Source organism: Cricetulus griseus, chromosome 6, assembly GCF_003668045.3.
Source record: "Cricetulus griseus strain 17A/GY chromosome 6, alternate assembly CriGri-PICRH-1.0, whole genome shotgun sequence".
In the NCBI taxonomy this organism is placed as follows: Eukaryota; Metazoa; Chordata; class Mammalia; order Rodentia; family Cricetidae; genus Cricetulus; species Cricetulus griseus.
The window spans coordinates 155,120,109-155,137,374 of NC_048599.1; the positions used below are offsets into that span (position 1 = coordinate 155,120,109).

The following is a 17,266-nucleotide window of genomic DNA, read 5'->3' on the forward strand; positions in this document are numbered from 1 at the left end:
GCCAATTATAAGCTAGGGGTGCACAAGTCCCTTTCCTCGGTACTCAGTGACACACTGGAAGGGTCCTGAGGAGGGGTACAGACTGGTCCCTGGCTACATAAGCATACACATGCCTGATGGTATTCTTGTTGGTCTGGAAGGCTTTGAATCAGCAATAAGACCCAATGCCATGAGGAGTCGAGGTGTGACATTGGTGCTGACACCTGGGATACCAAGGAGCAGGAGGTGGCAGAACAGAAATCCCGCCCCCTGGGGACAGCTGCAGGGTTGAGCACTGTCTAATTACAGCTCAGATGAGCTGGACCTCAGATGCTCCAGCCCAATGTCCATCCACAACTGTGACACCACCTCCCGAAACAGTCCCTGAGACTCACCGATGCCTCCACTCTTTCTTAAAGATGGCTGTTCCGTATCCCTTCTGCACTTTCTGAGGACATGCTGCAGTCACCCTTTACCTATCCGACTCATCCTGCCTCTGACTAGACCAACTCGCTTGGCCTCTCACTCGGGAGTGCTGTGCTGAGGGCATCTCTCCTGGACTCGAAACTGAAATAAATCCAACTCAGCCAGGCAGTCTGCCATTCAAATGCCTCCCTCTTGAGCCCTATCTGATTCTCAGCCTGAGTCCCATGACTCCCTTCCATGTGTCAACTGCTTAAGCCTTCTCCATTCCTCCTGCACCTCATGGCTAGCTAGCCTCAATCCCAAGGCCATCTCTACACACCCAGCTTTCCCCATCTCTCAAATCATGACTGCCCAAATCACACTTGTCACCTGAGCTGTAGGCCCGACACATGTGTTCCTGGTCCCTCTTGCTCCAGTGCCACAGTCTTCCCACTCCTTAGACCCTTCCTCTGCCTGTCAGAGCACTTGTCATCTTCTGGGCTCAGCTCCAAAGCCCCCTCCACCATGGAACCCGTCTAACACTGCCTTCTCCTCTCCTCCCAGACCATGTCCTTGTGGTATGATTTTATTTATCCTTCTGGGATTCAATTTGCAGAGCTTTTGTGTGCCCCACACTGTGAATACAGAGAACCAGCTCCTAAGATCTCACTAGGCATTCATGTAACCTTTCTGACAGCTTTGCAAACTGTGTGGGGAGAAGAAGGCGGCTAGAGACAGGTGGGACTGTACTGTAACAAATATGAGTACCCAGAGAGAGATTCAGGGACCAAATCTTTTTTTTTTTTTTTTTTTTTTTTTTTTTTTTTGGTTTTCAAGACAGGGTTTCTCTGTGTAACAGCCCTAGCGGTCTTAGAACTCGCTCTGTAGATCAGGCCATCCTCAAACTTGCAGAGGTCTGCCTGCCTCTGCCTCCCAAGTGGTGGGATTGAAGGAGTGCACCACCATCACCAGGCCCCAGGTCCCAGGACTGAATCTTGTAAATTGAATGAGAACCAAGGAAAAGTCTTCAGTAAGAAGAAGCTGCATGTTTAACTGTCCTCCCACCCACTTAAATCACTTGAGAAAGAGACCAGGTAATTTCCATAGTAGCTGGGACAACTTTGACAGGTTCTAGAATGGTTTTCCAGGGAACTAGTTCAGAAACCTGCATTCTGTGTATGTGTGTGTGTGTGTGTGTGTGTCTAGGGCCTGGCACAGTTCATACCAGGCAAAGGTTATAAGACCTAATACCCATGGTACTGGTTTGTGTAAGGCATGTGAGCAGGCACAGGGAGGGCCTTCTTGGGTTTCTGATCCACTCAGTCCCCAGTCCTCAGTCACACACTTACCCATCAGACAGGATACCCTCAGCGATCTCACACACAAGGACAAAGAGCAAGATGAAGGTCAGGATCCAGCGCAGGTTGTGCCCGGGGAAGTGCAGCCAGGTGCTGTGATGGATGTGCACCTTGGAGCTCTGGCTGCCCCATCCTGCAGGGAGATATGCAGAAGGTGGGAAGGCCTCTTGGAGGAGGTCCATGCTGGGGTAGGGACAGTACACACAGATCCCACGTCCCCATTGCTGAGCATACGAACCAAAAGTCTAAGTACAAAGCTGGGACCCACAGCACGGTCCTGAACAGGTAGGTACTGCACTGACCTCTGTGTGACCCGTTATCCATTCTGCTTCGTTTCTGATACACATATGGGCATGTATAACATTTTCTTTGTTTCTAGCTAATCGTTTCTCTTTGTCAGTAACTAGCAACTTCCTTCAGTAGCAGCTTTTTATTTTTGAGACAGGGTCTAATGTGGCCCACACTAGGTTTGAACTTCCTAGGTAGCTGAAGATGACCTTAACTCCCTGATCCTCCTGCCTCCACCTCCAGAGAACTGGGATTATTAGGGTAGCACGGTTCAGCAACTTCTGACTAATTCAGTTTGACTTGACCCTTCTTCCCCAAAGAATGTTTAAGATTTGTTATTTCTCTTAATTAAAGTAAGTGAACAGTTGAGGAATTGCATTAACACCCTCTGTGAACAGAGATGATTGGCCCAGGAGAGTCAAGGTATTGGGAGAGGAGGGGACCAAAGTGAAGAGGACTGTCCTGCCCCGGGCGCCCAACTTTAAAGACCACTTTCTGGCAAGCGCGCTGGGAGTCGAAGGGGTTGGCAGATCTGATCTGAGCTGATCCACAGTCCTGTAGAAGTTGCACTCGGAAGACTCAGCTTTGTGGGGCGGTGGGGTACCGGCACCTATCTCCTATCTCCTCGCCCAGCGTGCACTAGACCTCGGGCCCAGGAGGCTTCTTGCCCACGTCCAGCTACGCCGAGACAGCTCACGGGCTCACCGGCCTTCACCACCAACCTCCCCAGCTGCAGCCAGCGCTCCGGTGTGGGTCCAGCTGCAACAGTAACAGCGCGGGCCTGGGGAAGGGTGTGGCCGACCCCCCTCACGACCTTCCCCGTCCTGGGTTAGGCCCTGCGGTAGCAAAACTTGGGGACTCCCTAGAGTCGTGAGTGCCCGCCGTGTTCCGCGCGGGTTCAGGGATGGGGGGGGGGGTGCAAGGGCGGAGACGCAGAGCAGAGGACCTAGGGAGACCGGCAAGCCGGTGCGGATCCTCCGGGGCCGCGCGCCACCCCCGGGCCGCGCGCCCTTTCCCCGCGCGCCCTCCCGCCGCGGCGCGCGCTCACCGATGAAGAGGATGGGGAAGGTGATGAAGAGCAGAAAAACGTGCGGCACCACATTGAGCGCGTCCACGAAGCAGCCGTTGTTCAGGACGCCCTGGTCCACCCGGTAGGCGGCCGAGTGGTTCTCGGTACCGCAGAAGGCCAAGGGCATGGCGGCGCGCGCACGGGCTCGGCTCGGGCTCCGCGCGCCTCCCGCGCCTCTGAGCCTCGCAGCTCCCAGAACTCCCGCACGGCCGGCCCCGCCCCGCCCCGCCCGCCGCCCCACCTGCCGCTGGGCCCCGCCCCATCCCACCCGCCAGCTGCTCTGGTGGGGTGAAGGTGGGATGCGCAGGCACCGCGGTGTCGGTGTCTTGAGTGGGAGCCGTAACCAAGATGTTCTGGGTGAGCCCGGAGTGCATTGATTTGGAATTCCCGAGAGTAAATTCGCCGGAGCATGTGAGCCATGGATGTAAGGAGGGGTCCCCACGGGAACAGAGTGGCACCCTATTCGGTCCAGAGAAACTGTGAAAAACTTGAACTTAGGAGAGTGCTTGGGAATTTTCCAGGTAGCTCAGGAGCAGGGAGTTGCAGAGGGACCTCACAGACTGTACTGATCTTTCCCCAAAGGAAAGCCTCCTTCATAGCAGGTGAGAAGCTAGCCTAAACCCAGGTCCTCTGCTCTTGTGATGAGTAGATATTTTTATATATTTACAAGTTTTATTCAAATACAATGCTATTTTATAGATGAGACTTCAGCATTCATGAATTTGGGTATCTAACAGACACCTTGGGAAAAAAATCCCCCATCGAAACACAGTGGCAGTTTTACATGCATATTACACAACACAAAGTATTAAACATCTACATTAGGCAAAACTACTTCCATCTCTTTTTGTATTCCTATAAGATATATTTATTTTAATTTTTAAACTCTTTTTACATCCTGATCGAAGTTCCTGCCCCTTCTTCTAGTCCATCCCAACTCCCTTCTCCCCACCCCTCTCCTCCTTTTCTCTTCAGAAAAGGGCAAGCCTCTCATGGTATATCAAGTTGCAGAAAGACTGGGCACCCCTCTACTATTAAGGCTGGACAAGACAACCCAGTAGGAGGAAAGGGTCCCAAAAGCAGGCAACAGAGTCAGAGACAGGCCCTGCTCCCACTGTTAGGAGTCCCACAAGAAAATCAAATTATTGTAACACATAGGCACAGGGCCCAGGTCAGTCATGAAGGCTTCCTAGTTGTCTCTTCAGTCTCTGAGCTCTGATGAGCCCAATTTAGTTGATTCTGTGGATTTTTGTGTGGTGTTCTTGACAACTCTGGCTCCTACAATCCTTCCTCCCCATCTTATATAGGATTCCCTAATGTTTGACTGTGGTTCTCTGATTTTGCTCCCATCAGTTGCTGGATGAGGCCTCTCTGATGACAATTGGGCTAGGCACGGATCTATGAGTATAGCGGAATCATTTTATTGATTTATTTTTATTGGTTTTGGCCGGTTGTGTTTGATTCTATCCTAGGACTCGGGGCTATCCAACCTCTGGGTCCTGGCCCACCAGGCAGTGTCAGGTGTGGGCTTCCTCTTATGGCATGGGTCTTAAGCTGGACCAGTCAGTCATTGGTTGACCACTCCCACAATTTCTGCTCCACTTTTACCCCAACACAGCTCATAAGCAGGAAAAATTGTAGGTTGAAGGTTTTGAGGCTGAGCTGGTTTCCAAATCCCTCCACTGAAAGTCTTGCCTAGTTACTGGAGGTGACTGGTTCAGATTCCATATCGGCCATTGCTAGGAGTCTTAGCTAGGGTCATACTCATAGATTCCTTCGAGTTTCTATTGCACTAGATTTCTAGCTCATCCCAGAGATGTGTCCCCCGCCCATTCTAGTTGTTTCTCCTAGTACTTTCTCTCCATCCTCCCCCTCACCTAATCCCTCCTGTTCCCTCACTCAGAAACTGCCCCAATCTACTGGAGATGTCTATTCCATTTCCCCTTCACAGTGAGATTTGTGTATCCCCCACCCTTGAGCCCTTCTGGTTACTTAGCGTCTCTGGGTCTGTGGATTGTAGCATGGTTATCCTTACTTTACGGCTAATATTCCCTTAGAGTCAGTACAAACCGTGTTTGTCTTTCTGGGTCTGGGTTACCTCACTCAGGAAGATCTTTTCTAGTTCCATCCATTTGCCCACAAATTTCATGATGTTGTTGTTTTTAATAGCTGAGTGATAAATGTGTAATTGTATCACTTTTGACATCTGGGTTGTTACCCAGTTTCTAGTTATGATAAAGCTGCTATGAACATATTTGAGCGAGTGTACTTGTGGTATGATTGAGTGTCCTTTGGGTATATGCCCAGGAGGGGTATAGCTGAGTCTTGAGGTAGATCAATTTCCAATTTTCGGAGAAACCACCATATTGATTTCCAAAGTGACCATACAAGCTTGCACTCCCACCAGCAATGGAGGAGTGTTCCCTTTGTTCCACACCCTCACCAACATGAGCTGTCACTTGTGTTTTTGATCTTGGCCATTCTGACAGGTGTAAAATGGAATCTCAGAGTTGTTTTGATTTGATTTCCCTCATGGCTAAGGATAATGAACATTTCTTTAAGTGCTTCTGAGCCATTTTATATCCTCCTGTTGAGAATTCTGTTTAGATCTGTACTGAATTTTTAATTGGATTATTTGGTTTGTTGATGTCTAGTTTCTAGAGTTCTTTATATGGTTTGGAAATCCACCTTTTTGTTAGATATGGGGTTGGTGACGATCTTTTCCCATTCTGTAGACTGCTGTTTTGTCCTAATGATGGTGTCCTTTGCCTTACAGAGGCTTTTCAGTTTCATGAGGTCCCTTTTATTAATTGTCCATCTTAGTACTTGTGCTATTGGTGTCCTGTTCAGGAATCGGTCTTTTGTACCAGTCTGTTCAAGGCTATTTCCCACTTTCTCTTCTATGAGGTTCAGTGTATCTAGGTTTATGTTGAGGCATTTGATCCACTTGGACTTGAATTTTGTGCACGGGATAGATGTGGATCTATTCTTCTACATGGTGACATCCAGTTAGACCAGCACCATTTGTTGAAGACGCTTTCTTTTTTCCACTGTATAATGTTTGCTTCTTTCTCAAAAATCAAGTGACCATAGGTGTGTGGATTTACTTCTGAGTTTTTGATTTGATTGCATTGATCAACATGTCTGTTTTTATGCCAGTACCATGAGGTTTTTATTACTATTGCTCTGTAGTACAGCTTGAAATCAGGGGTGGTGATACCTTCGGAAGTTCTTTTATTGTACAGGAGTGTTTTGGCTATCCTGGGTTTTTTTGTTTTTCCATATGAAATTGAGTATTGTCCTTTCAAGGTCTGTGAAGAAATGTGTTGGAATTTTTATAGGAATTGCCTTGAATTCTGTAGATTGCTTTTGGTAAGATTGCCATTTTTACTATGTTAATCCCACCTATCCATGAGCATGGAAGATCTTTCCATCTTTTGGTATCTTCTCCAATTTCTTCTTCAAGGACTTGAAATTCTTGTCATACAGGTCTTTCACTTGCTTGGTTAGAGTTACTCCAAGATATTTTATATTATTTGTGGCTATTGTGAAGGGTATTGTTTCCCTGATTTCTTTCTCAGCCCATTTATCCTTTATATATTGGAGAGCTACTGATATTTTTGAGTTAATCTTAGGTCTAACCACTTTGTTGAAGGTGTTTATCAGTTGTAGGAGTTCCTGAGTAGAATTTTTGGGATCACTTACGTATATTATCATATCATCTACAAATAGTGTTACTTCGACTTCTTCCTTTCCAATTTTTATCCCTTTGATCTCCTTTAGTTGCTTTTACTTATGAGGAGCAGAAGAGAGAGAGAGAGAGAGAGAGAGAGAGAGAGAGAGAGAGAGAGAGAGAGAGAGAGACACAGACACAGACACAGACACAGACACAGACACAGACACAGACACAGACACATGCAGAGAAAATGCATGCAGTTGAAAGCAGAGGCCAGAATAGAACTTGGGTCCTCTGAAGTTGCAATCACTAGTGGTTGTGAACTGCCTGGCACGGTGCTGCTGGGAACATAATTCAGGGACTCCACAAAAGCCCCCATGGGAGTGCTCTTTACCATGGAGACATCTCTCCAGTGCCTGATAGTTTTTAACTGTTTTTGCCACAACCTGGAATCAATCAAGAGCCTGGACTGAGGAATTGCCTAGATCAGGCTTGCCTGTGTGTAACTGTCTTGATTATTAATTGATATAGGGAGATCCAGCACGCTGTGGGCAACACTACTTCATGGGCAGGGCCCTGCTCTGTATAAGAGTGGAGATAGCTTGTTGAGCACTAAGACACTAAGAGAGCAAGAAAGTGAGGTCTGCCATGTGCTTATTCTCCCTGCTCTTGCCTGTGGATGACATGATTTAAGAGCCTATATGTATTCACTCCACCACCACCACCACCACCATCGGCTGTAGAATATTATTTTAAGGTGTGTTACTTTGGTTTATGTTCTGGAACATGCGTTTAATGTTGTTTAATGCAAAGGTGTTTGATTAAATGAAATTCACCTGTGGTCAGGAGGCTGGGTCAGCAACTAGCTGATAGGAAATTGTAGGGAGGAGCCAGGTGGAGAAGGATTTTTAAGGAGGGGTGAGGAGAGGCGGGTGAGGACTTCTGGAGAGACTCAAAAGAGGAGGTGGGCTACTTGCTCTTCAGCTTCAGTGATGTCATCACCCAGTGGCATTTCCCAGAGCATATCCCCATGGTGACACAGCATATGACATACAGGGTTCCCTGTTCTGACTCTCCCACAACTTCTAGTGTGGTTGGGACCAGTCACCTTTCTGAGCTTTGATTTCCTCATTTCTAAATGGGAAAAAAAAAAGCCGTATGGGTTGGGATGACATCACTGGTACAAAGTGACTTTTCATGTGAGGAAGGGATGTTCCCTGTGGTCATTCCTGCCCACCACAACTCTACTGGGTCCTGAAGTTCTAGTGACAAGAGCTGCAGGTGGGCAGGAAAGTGCTTAGTCTGCAGTCTTGGGGACCCATTTACCTCAGGGACAAATACTGTGCAGCTGCCAATCCTCCCCCCCCCACTTCTAGCCCACTGCCTGACACTTGGGGTTGAGAGTTCTCTTGAAAAGCATGGTGTCACCTGCCCAAGGAGATGCGATAAGATTGTTCTGTAGCTGAGTCACCTCAGGATTGTGGAATCACCCCAAGTACTCATCAGCACAGGGCCAGTGTTGTCCTTCCAGGGCTGCAGTAGGAAGGCTGCACACTGAGATGGAAACAGCTTCCAGACACAGGCTCACACTATGGAGGAGAATGCAGAAGGCTGCACACTGAGATGGAAACAGCTTCCAGACACAGGCTCACACTATGGAGGAGCATGCGCTATGTGGCATCCTTTAAGGATGAGAAAGACAATGGGGGCTGGCCTCTGGGTTTGCTCACTCTAGAGGCCCTGACACTTCTCTTGCAGCAGACAGTAAGGTCAGAGACTGGAAGTGAGCTCTAAGCACAGGTACCTCACTTTGAGAATTCACAATCAACTCTGGCAGAACAAAACTTGACCTAGATTTAGGAGTCTGGATTCTCACTTGCTGACTGGCAGGGTAGGAATGGCTCTTCTGGTGCTGATGTTGCTCAGGCTTTTGTGTGGCTAACTGGGTGTCTAGTGACCATGGCAAAGGACCTCCTCATGACGATGATGTTAACAATGGGATAGGTGGTGGGGCGGTGGTGGTGCACACCTTTAATCCCAGCACTTGGGATGCAGAGGCAGGTGGATCTCTGTGAGTTCGAGACCAGCCTGGTCTACAAAGCTAGTTCCAGGACAGCCTCCAAAGCCACAGAGAAACCCTGTCTTGAAAAACAAAACAAAATAAAAATAATTAAAAAATTAAAAAAAAAATAGGAAAGAACAATGGGATAGGTAGCAATTCAGGAATGGAATCTTTCCACTAATCCCAGGAATGGAATCTTTCCACTAATCATCTCGACCAACAATGGGCTTGTTAAAAACACAAGCACAATTCAATGTGTATCCGTTGTATTGTATTTAGCTACCTTGCTGTGACAAAAACAACTTAGGAAGAAAGAGTCTGAGTGTACAGTGCATGGTGGCAGGGAAGTGTGGCAGCAGGAGCAGGAGGTGGCTGTCATGTTGCTTCTGAAGACAGATGGATACTGGTACTCAGCGCTCTTTCTTGTTTCTATTTGGTTTAGGATCTTAGCCCATGGGATAGTGTGACCGGCACTTACCAGGCATGTTTCTATTAGTCTATTCTAAAACCCCTTATATGGTATGCCTAGGGGCCTAGCTCCTCTTTGGGGATTCTAGAACCTGTCACACTGACAATGTTGAACAGTCACTCTTATGCTGTAGAATATCATGACAGAAATACAGAGAACAATGCAGGGCCATTGGTACCATCAATGTATCCATACAACAGCAGTGAAGCTGTGGCCAGGTGGGCAGTGCTTCTGTGGTTCCTCAGAGGAACTGAGGTGACACTACTGAGGTAGAGGCAAACATTTTGCCTGGAACTCTGGAGCAGCAGTGTCTGCCCTCTCAGTCCCACTCTGGCCTGCATCAGGAGAGAGGAGAAAGTTCTAGACAGATGGTGTCTCACTACCTGACTAACGGAGAGGTGGCTGGGGACCTAGCCATCATTGATGGTGTGTGTAGGCTGTATTAGATAACCCATGTAGATCAGGCAAGCTTTCCTCACCCTAAGGAGGAGACACAGGCTGGTGGAGGCAGGGGACCCTCAGTCATACATGAATGGAGGGTTGATGCAGGAGCAAGTCTTGACACCATATAAATGGAGGCCTGGCAAAGGAACTCCTAACAAAACCAAGGCTAAGCCTCAAACTTGCTGTCAATATTCTATTGCTGTGAAGAGACACCATAACCAAGGCAACTCTTATAAAGCAAAGCATTTAATTGGGGCTAGCTTATAGTTTCAGAGGTTTAGTCCATTGTCATCATGGTGGATAGCTTGGCAGCATGCAGGCAGACATGGTGCTGGAGAAGGAGCTGAGAGTTCTTCAGCTGGATCCGCAGGCAGCAGGAAGACAGACTCTGGATTGACTCGGGCTTTTGAAACCTCAAAGCCTACCTCCAGTGACATACTTCCTCCAACAAGGCTACACCTACTAATCCTTTCAAATAGTGCCACTCCCTGGTGACCAAGCATTCAAACCTATGAGCCTATGGGGGCCACTCTCATTCAAACCACCACACTTACTATGTAGTCAAGGCTGGCCTTAAACTCCTGATTTCTTGACTCAGCTTCCCTAGGGCTGGGATTATAGACATATGTTACTGCCATGTCTGGAAGTAGTGTTCACAGAGCAGGCCCCCCTTCTTATTTAGCCTTGTCTGGTCAGTGTGTGCCTGTCTGTAATTGACATACCTAACTTCCTTGCTGCAAAGGGCTGAAAATTTGTCTCCCAATCCTAATACCCAATACAATGGGCAGGGTCTTTGGGTCACAAGGGCCTCACCTTCATGATGAGACTTGTGCTTTTATAAGAGGCCCCAGAACATTGGGTTCAGGGAGCAGGCAGCTGTCTGAGAGGAAGCAAGCTTCCATAGGTGTGGTATCTCCTGGCTTCCTGGCCTTGGACTTTGCGGCCACCAGAACCATGAGTCTGGTGTTCTAGGCCATCCAGTTCATGGTACCTTTGTCATAGCAGCTAGAATGGACTTAGATGCTTGTGAGCTGGTGATGGTGGGTGTATGGTGGTGTTGAGTGTAGGAGGAAGCCCCTCCACCACAGACTCCTCAAACAGGTGGACATGAACCTTAAGGGAGACTCCCAGCCATGAGCTGACATTTGTCTGCCCTATGATTGTATCGCTGAAGTGCTCCCTCACGGCCTAGGTAAAGCCAAATCTGTGATGTGTACATTAAAAATTTAAATTGGTGAATATATTTAATGTTGAGGTGAAGAGCACCACAGTGGTTTAGAGAAAAATGTTCTTCTTTCCTTGGGAGTTGGAGAATCACATCACATTCTCTTGTTGCAGAGGCTAGGTTCTGGGGAGATGGAGCCTAGGGTGCTGGGATGGGCAGGACGGGGTGGAGGTCCTGCTTGCTCATCTAACTGGAAGAGCAGCGTGCTTCAGCCAGTGGGTGCTGTGAGCTGCAATGAGAAAGCTGGCAAAGGACCTTCAGTCTACAGTTGCTGTGTACAGACTGGGTTCCTTTGTAACCTGCAAACCGAGTGGTACTATGTCCTTGGGAGACAGGCCCAGAGATGCTAAGTGACTTGTCAAAGCTCACACATCCCAGTAAGATACAGAACTTCTGCTAAACCCAGTTTGGTCCCCGTGGCTCTTGAAGTGTCCCCGGCCATTAGTATTAATTGGCGCTTTGTTGGAGGTGCCCATTTTTTCAGAGCAACCCCAACCTATGGAGTCTGGAAGTGAAACACCAAAACTTGTCCTCTGGTGATGGGCATGCTGGAGTGTGAGAGCCACAGCTGTCTACCACACTGCCTCCTAGCTAGGGACAACAGTAGTCTCTGCTCTGGGGCTTCTGGTCTGTCTGGAAAAAGAAGATAAATGGTGAAGGGTGTTGAAGAGGAGGAAAGGAAAAGAGAGGAAGAAGGAAAGGGAGATAAATTGACTGAGCTTGGAGACAGGGCTTGCCTGGAACTTCAGGGGAGCACCGTGGTGGCAGGTGCCCAGTCTTCCCAGGTGAAGAAAGGAAGATTATGACGGGGCTGCTGAAGTGCACACACGTGGAGCTGGGATGCGTGTCCCAGACACATTAGTGAGCTCCTGATTCTTGGCATGATGAGGTGCTCTGAGAAAGTCATGCAGCATGATGTGGGGTGCCCTAGAATGTCCAGCTGGGGCCTTCTCCATATAGCTGCAAGATGTCCTTGCTGTGGGGACAGCATCTCTGCTCTCCCTGACATCCTATCACCAGTTTCTATGCTCTCAATACTGGCTTCAAGTGTCCCTTCCTTCTGAAGGTTTCTTTGCCCCACCCAAGGCAGGTTCACTGGAAGGTCCCACCTCCAGCCCCCAGCCCTGCGTTAGGTTTCAAACATGGCAATGATTCACACTTGGGTCAGTCTCCCCTGCTGTGCTGGGACATCTGAGGGCTCAGGCTGAGTCTCATGAGGTATTGGCTCTGGCACAGCATTAAGTAATCGCAATCAATGTTTGTTAACTGCATGAATGAATGAGTGGATAGATGAATGACTGACTCAATCAGTGCCAGTGTTTACCCTCCGGTGTAACAGCTGTCTGCAAGCCCCGTGAAGTGGAAAACGGATGTTTATAAGCTGGTTTCAGCCTTCTCCTTGACGTGCCTTATGTCATTAGGCATGGTCTCTTCTTGCTTTTAGCAGGTCACTCTTATTTAGTGATGCATTTATACTAAGCACCTACTGTGTGCTGGACACTCTAAGACTTGCTGGAGAAAAAGTGGGGAGCACAGTGCATGCATTGAAGGAGCTGTTTCACCTTTGGGGTGTTTCCAGTACCTCACTATTCAGGTTTCTGTTTATTTTTTAGTGTGTGTGTGAGAGACAGAGAGAGGGACACAGACAGAAACAGAGAGAGAGAGGCAGGGAGAGTCCTGTGTGCATGTCTGTGTGTATGTGAGTGTGGGCATGCATACACCATGGTCTGAGGACAACCTCAAGTATTCGTCCTCACTTTCCATCCTGTTTGAGACAAAAGTCTTTGTTTCTGTCTGCTCTGGACACCAGGCTGGCCAGAAAGCTACCAGGGATTCTCCATCTCTGATCTCACTATGGCTAGGATAACAGACTTGTCCACTCGACTGTGTGTGGGCTCTGGAGATCCGAACTCAGGTCCTCATGGTTGCACTGCATGTGTGTAACCTCCTGGGCTGTCTCCCCAGCCCCGCACTTCAGGCTTTTGTTTATTCTGTTTAATTATCAGGGTAATCTCTTGTGAGTCAGAGGCACTTTTGAAAACTCTCATAAAAGCTTTGGAATCCCTCCTGAGATTGGTAAACCTTCGATAAACCTCTCTGTGGACTCTGACTGGGAAACAGCTGGGTTGCTGGTGGACTGTGCCATTGGACTGTGCCAATGGTTTTGCTCTCTATCAGGTAGCATCTGGCTGTGTGTTTTCTGTCAGCTGACCGACAGGGCCTACACTGTAGACTCTGGCTCCCTGGCCCTAGAGTCCCTTACTGATGACTAGCCACCTGTGCCACCTGCAGGCAGAGGGTGCATCTCTGCTGTCACTGCTTCCCAGCATGCTCTCTGCTGCCCTCTCACCAGCACGCTTCACATCCACCTGTGGACTGTGCAGAGGTCAAATCTCTGGATTTCTCCTTTCTCATGTAGGAAGCTCTGGGGCCTCTGTACACCAGGAAATCTGGTGTGATGTTGGGAGACTTGGCTTCCATTTTCCCTAGAGATGTTTTGCCCTTTGTAGACGTGAGGATCAGACTGTGGCTGTCTGTTAAGGTGACAGTTCTGTCCCAAAGGGCTCAGAAATCATATTTGCAAGTTTGTGCCTGCTGCTGAAGCAAAGTCTCAAAGGGCTAGACAAATATGCATGTGGTGGGTAGCAGCCAAAGAACAAGGTGAGGAGAATGTTCCCCATAGCTGAGGGCAAGTTGGGGTATGCAGTATCCAGTCTTTAAAAAGGCAGGAGGGAGGGACTTGCAGGCAGGAGGGGGATCTCAGTGGTGACTGTCCAGTGTGTGAAAGCCCTGAGTGCCATCTCCATACCACAAAAAGGAAAAAAAAAAAAAAGAAAATGCCAGCACATGGTACAAATGTGTGAACCACAGGGGCATAATTGTGCCCAAAACATTTTTAAAGAGGGTCAGTGATACAGCTCAGTGGGTAAAGGCACTTGCCACCAAGCTTATGGCCTGAGTTGGATCTCATGACACACGTGGTAGGAGAACTGGCTCTTGAAAGCTGTCCTCTGACCTTCATACATGTGCCATGGTACATGTGTCCCACATATACAAATGTGCACATGAAAGAAATTAAATTGCAGTAAAAATTTTAAACATTTTCATAAATACATGTTAACTATACACAATAAGGGGTTTGCATTTGTGGATCTAATGCACTTTGATCATATTCAGTCCCTCGGTCTGTAGGGGGAAATGCTGATCACGCCCGCTTGAAGGCTGGCACAGGTGACGCTGACCACACACACTTGGGCATGGTCGGAGTGGTGTAGCATGGCTTTAAATATCAGGGGCGCACATGTATTCGACTCTCTCTCTCTCTCTCTGTTCCCTCTCCCGCCTGGCTGTATAGGACTGGCTTCCTAATAAACCATCTGTTTTCAAACTAGTTCTGACTCCGTTGCGATCTACATTAATTGAGTTCCACATTATCAGTCTCTCATGTTTGTTTTGGTCAAACTCAGGTGTAGCTCAGGCTAGCCTCAATGCCTTGAACTGAGGATGACCTTGAGCTGACTCTCCTGTCTACCTCCAGAGGGCTGGGATTAAGGTGTGTGCTGACACATGGATGGGCTTCCTCTGTTCTCTTCATTATCACTTCCTCTCTTTTCACTTCCCTCAACCTAAGGGTTTTTAAATTTTCATTTTATTTATTTATTATTTATTTATGTACACAGTGTTCTGCCTGCAGGTAAGAAGAATATTTAAAACCCAGCATACACATGTGGTCATATGTGTAAGCATGCACACTCAGCCTCCTCCCCTAGAGAAAGGGAAGGTGTGTGTGTGGGTGTGTGTGTGTGTGTGTGTGTGTGTGTGAAGGCTCTGCACTAAGCTGTACATGGAGAGGGGAAGGGCTCCCTCAATTGATGCAGGTACAAGTGAGGGCTCAGAGGCAGGATAAGGGACCACCATTTGCCCAGAGTGCACCTTTCAGAAACTCCCCCCTTGGGCGACATGGCCCCAGCCTGCTCTTTCTGGCCTGAATCCCAGACTCTTGAGAAGTTAATACTGGTCAATGAGTCAGGGGTTTCTCCAAGCTTCTTGTCCCTGATCCTCTCGACCTTCACAACCCTACTATGTGCCAGTGAGTAGTTAATGTGGCTAAGGTGAGACTGCAGGTGTCACTTCTCAGGGCATTTGAGGACCAGTTGTTGGAAACCCCAGCATCTAGTCCTAGAGTCCCAAATCACAGGGTCCACACTTGGTTCCCCACGTCCCATGTGCCACCAGAAGCTGGGGCCACACACTGGGAAAAAGGCTCCTCCCAGGCTGGGGGACATGGGGAGGAGGAGGACATGGGAAGGTGGAGGAAGGCCCTTCTGAGGTGGACATCTGCAGATGCCCGGAGCATCAGCCCGGGCCACTTCCCTTCCTGTCTCCTTCTGCACAGATTCTCCCTCTTTGTGGAGTCCACACAGTCAATGGTGACGTCTTCCGGCCCATCAGGATAGCCATACTCTGCCTTGAGCTACAAGGAAAGAGGTTTAGAATTCCATCTGAGAACAAAGCCGGCCAAAGTGGGGGTGGAGCCCCAAGATGGTATGGTGGTTAATTTCACATGCAGCTTGGCAGGCCACAGCACCCAGACATTTGGGCAAACACATGTAGATGCTTATCCATGGAGGCATTTTTGAGATGGGGTTAATTAACATTAACATCAGTGGGCTTTGGGTGATTGACCTCCATAATGTAGTAGACCTTACCTTGTTCAATCAGTTCACAGTCTCAACAGGAAAAATCTTATTGGGGCTGGAGAGATGGCTCAGTAGCAAGAGGGCTTGTGCAGGCTTGAGGACGAAAGTGCAAATTCCTAGCACCTATGTAAATAGCCAAGTATGTGACCCTCCATACATGTGTACATACACCACCACAACCTTCCGGTTTTTCATTTAACAGCCTTGAATCTGCTGTCCACGCACATTCATCCCAGAAGCTGGAGAAGGAGCCAGTCTTGTTTATTAGTGAGCTCACAGTCAGGTTTTCAGCAGTGATTACAGCAGGAGAGAGAAGAGGGTGCTAGGGATGCAGGAGCGGGGTGCTCCTTGGTCTCAAGGAAGGAGCACTCCAGAGCTGGGAGGGGCTGAGTTAGTAGAGCTGGAAGAAATGGGAGCTGGAATCCCCCAGGCCACCTCTAGAACAGCAGCTGCTCTTTGCTCCACCTCTTGGTGGCCTTCTGAGGAGGGGCCAGGCCATTTGGATTCCTGGGGTGGTGGTGGTGGGGGCTCTACACCTGGTGACTGTGTTTCTCAGGCTGAATTCAGGGAGGACAGGTGCAGAGCTTACTGGACTCCAGGATGGAGTCTGGCTGACTTCTCTCTCCAGACTTTAAAAGAAGGTCCTGTGGGGGAGAGGAAACAGACAGGGTAGACAAGCCTTATGAATGACCCTAAGCCTACAGCTGGCCCCACTGTAGCAGCACACAGCCCTGGCAGCCTCCAGGGACCCATCTCTTCAGCTCACACCAGCCACAGAGCACAGGAAGCCAGTGAGAAGGCAGAAGAGTTGTCAAGATGAGGGGGGATGGGAGCAGCAGGAAGGACAAGAGTCGCTTGTCAAGAGCAAGTGATGAAATGGCCATCAAGGACACAGCAGGCCAGGCCCACCGTCTCTCACCGTCTTGGTGCATGAAGCATGAGCAGTGCTTTGGGAACATTGTAACAGAAGCAGCTAATAAGCCCATGCTTGGTGCTGCCCTGGCTGTTGGCTTCAGGCCACAATCAACACCAGTATCACAGCTACCAAACACAGGACACACACAGGGAAGCACACTCCTATGCCAGAGAAGGCCCAGACCAAGGTAGAAAGGAGATCAATGACAATGTCCCAAAGCAGGACTTAGGGCATGCCAAGGCATATCAATGGAACCCACCACCCTGGTTCTTTGGACCAGCTTAAAGAGCCTGAATGGCCTGGCTCTGCCTGAGCATGGCACAGGGGCCCAGCAGGTGGGAGGCACCACTGTGCTCAGTGCTACCCTGTTCCACTAGTGTGACCCAAAGTAGGTCAACAGGCTGTGGGCATCAGGACTCCCAGGTCCCAAGCCATGCCCCCAACCGGGCCTTGTGCACCCCCTTAAGCTCTAATGTCCCAGCCACTGACAGCAGCCCCAAGGGTGACACTTCTGTTGCCTCTACCTCCCTTCAGATACCAGTCCAAAGAACGTGCCAGGACCGTTGGCAGCACATGGCACACGGCATGGGCAGACAGGGCCCTGCAGCTGCCTGCCTAGTCACTGTGGGCTCCAGCTGCAGGAAGAACCCATGTCTACACACAGGCTCATGGGCT

At 49.0% G+C, this 17,266-nt stretch overlaps 1 protein-coding gene across 5 annotated transcripts in view; it reads right to left on the minus strand.

Annotated features, from left to right (window-relative positions):
* Abcc8 (ATP binding cassette subfamily C member 8) overlaps nucleotides 1-3,226 on the minus strand; it is a 67,627-nt gene extending 64,401 nt beyond the window's left edge. For all 5 annotated transcript variants that reach the window (XM_035446631.1, XM_035446630.1, XM_027420547.2 and 2 more), the window contains exons 1-2: nucleotides 3,079-3,226; nucleotides 1,734-1,875 (exon numbers count right to left, since the gene is read on the minus strand). In XM_035446631.1, the coding sequence (XP_035302522.1) occupies nucleotides 1,734-1,875; nucleotides 3,079-3,226 (290 nt within the window). The remainder of the gene's footprint in view (nucleotides 1-1,733; nucleotides 1,876-3,078) is intronic.
* Between the last annotated feature and the right edge of the window lie 14,040 nt (nucleotides 3,227-17,266).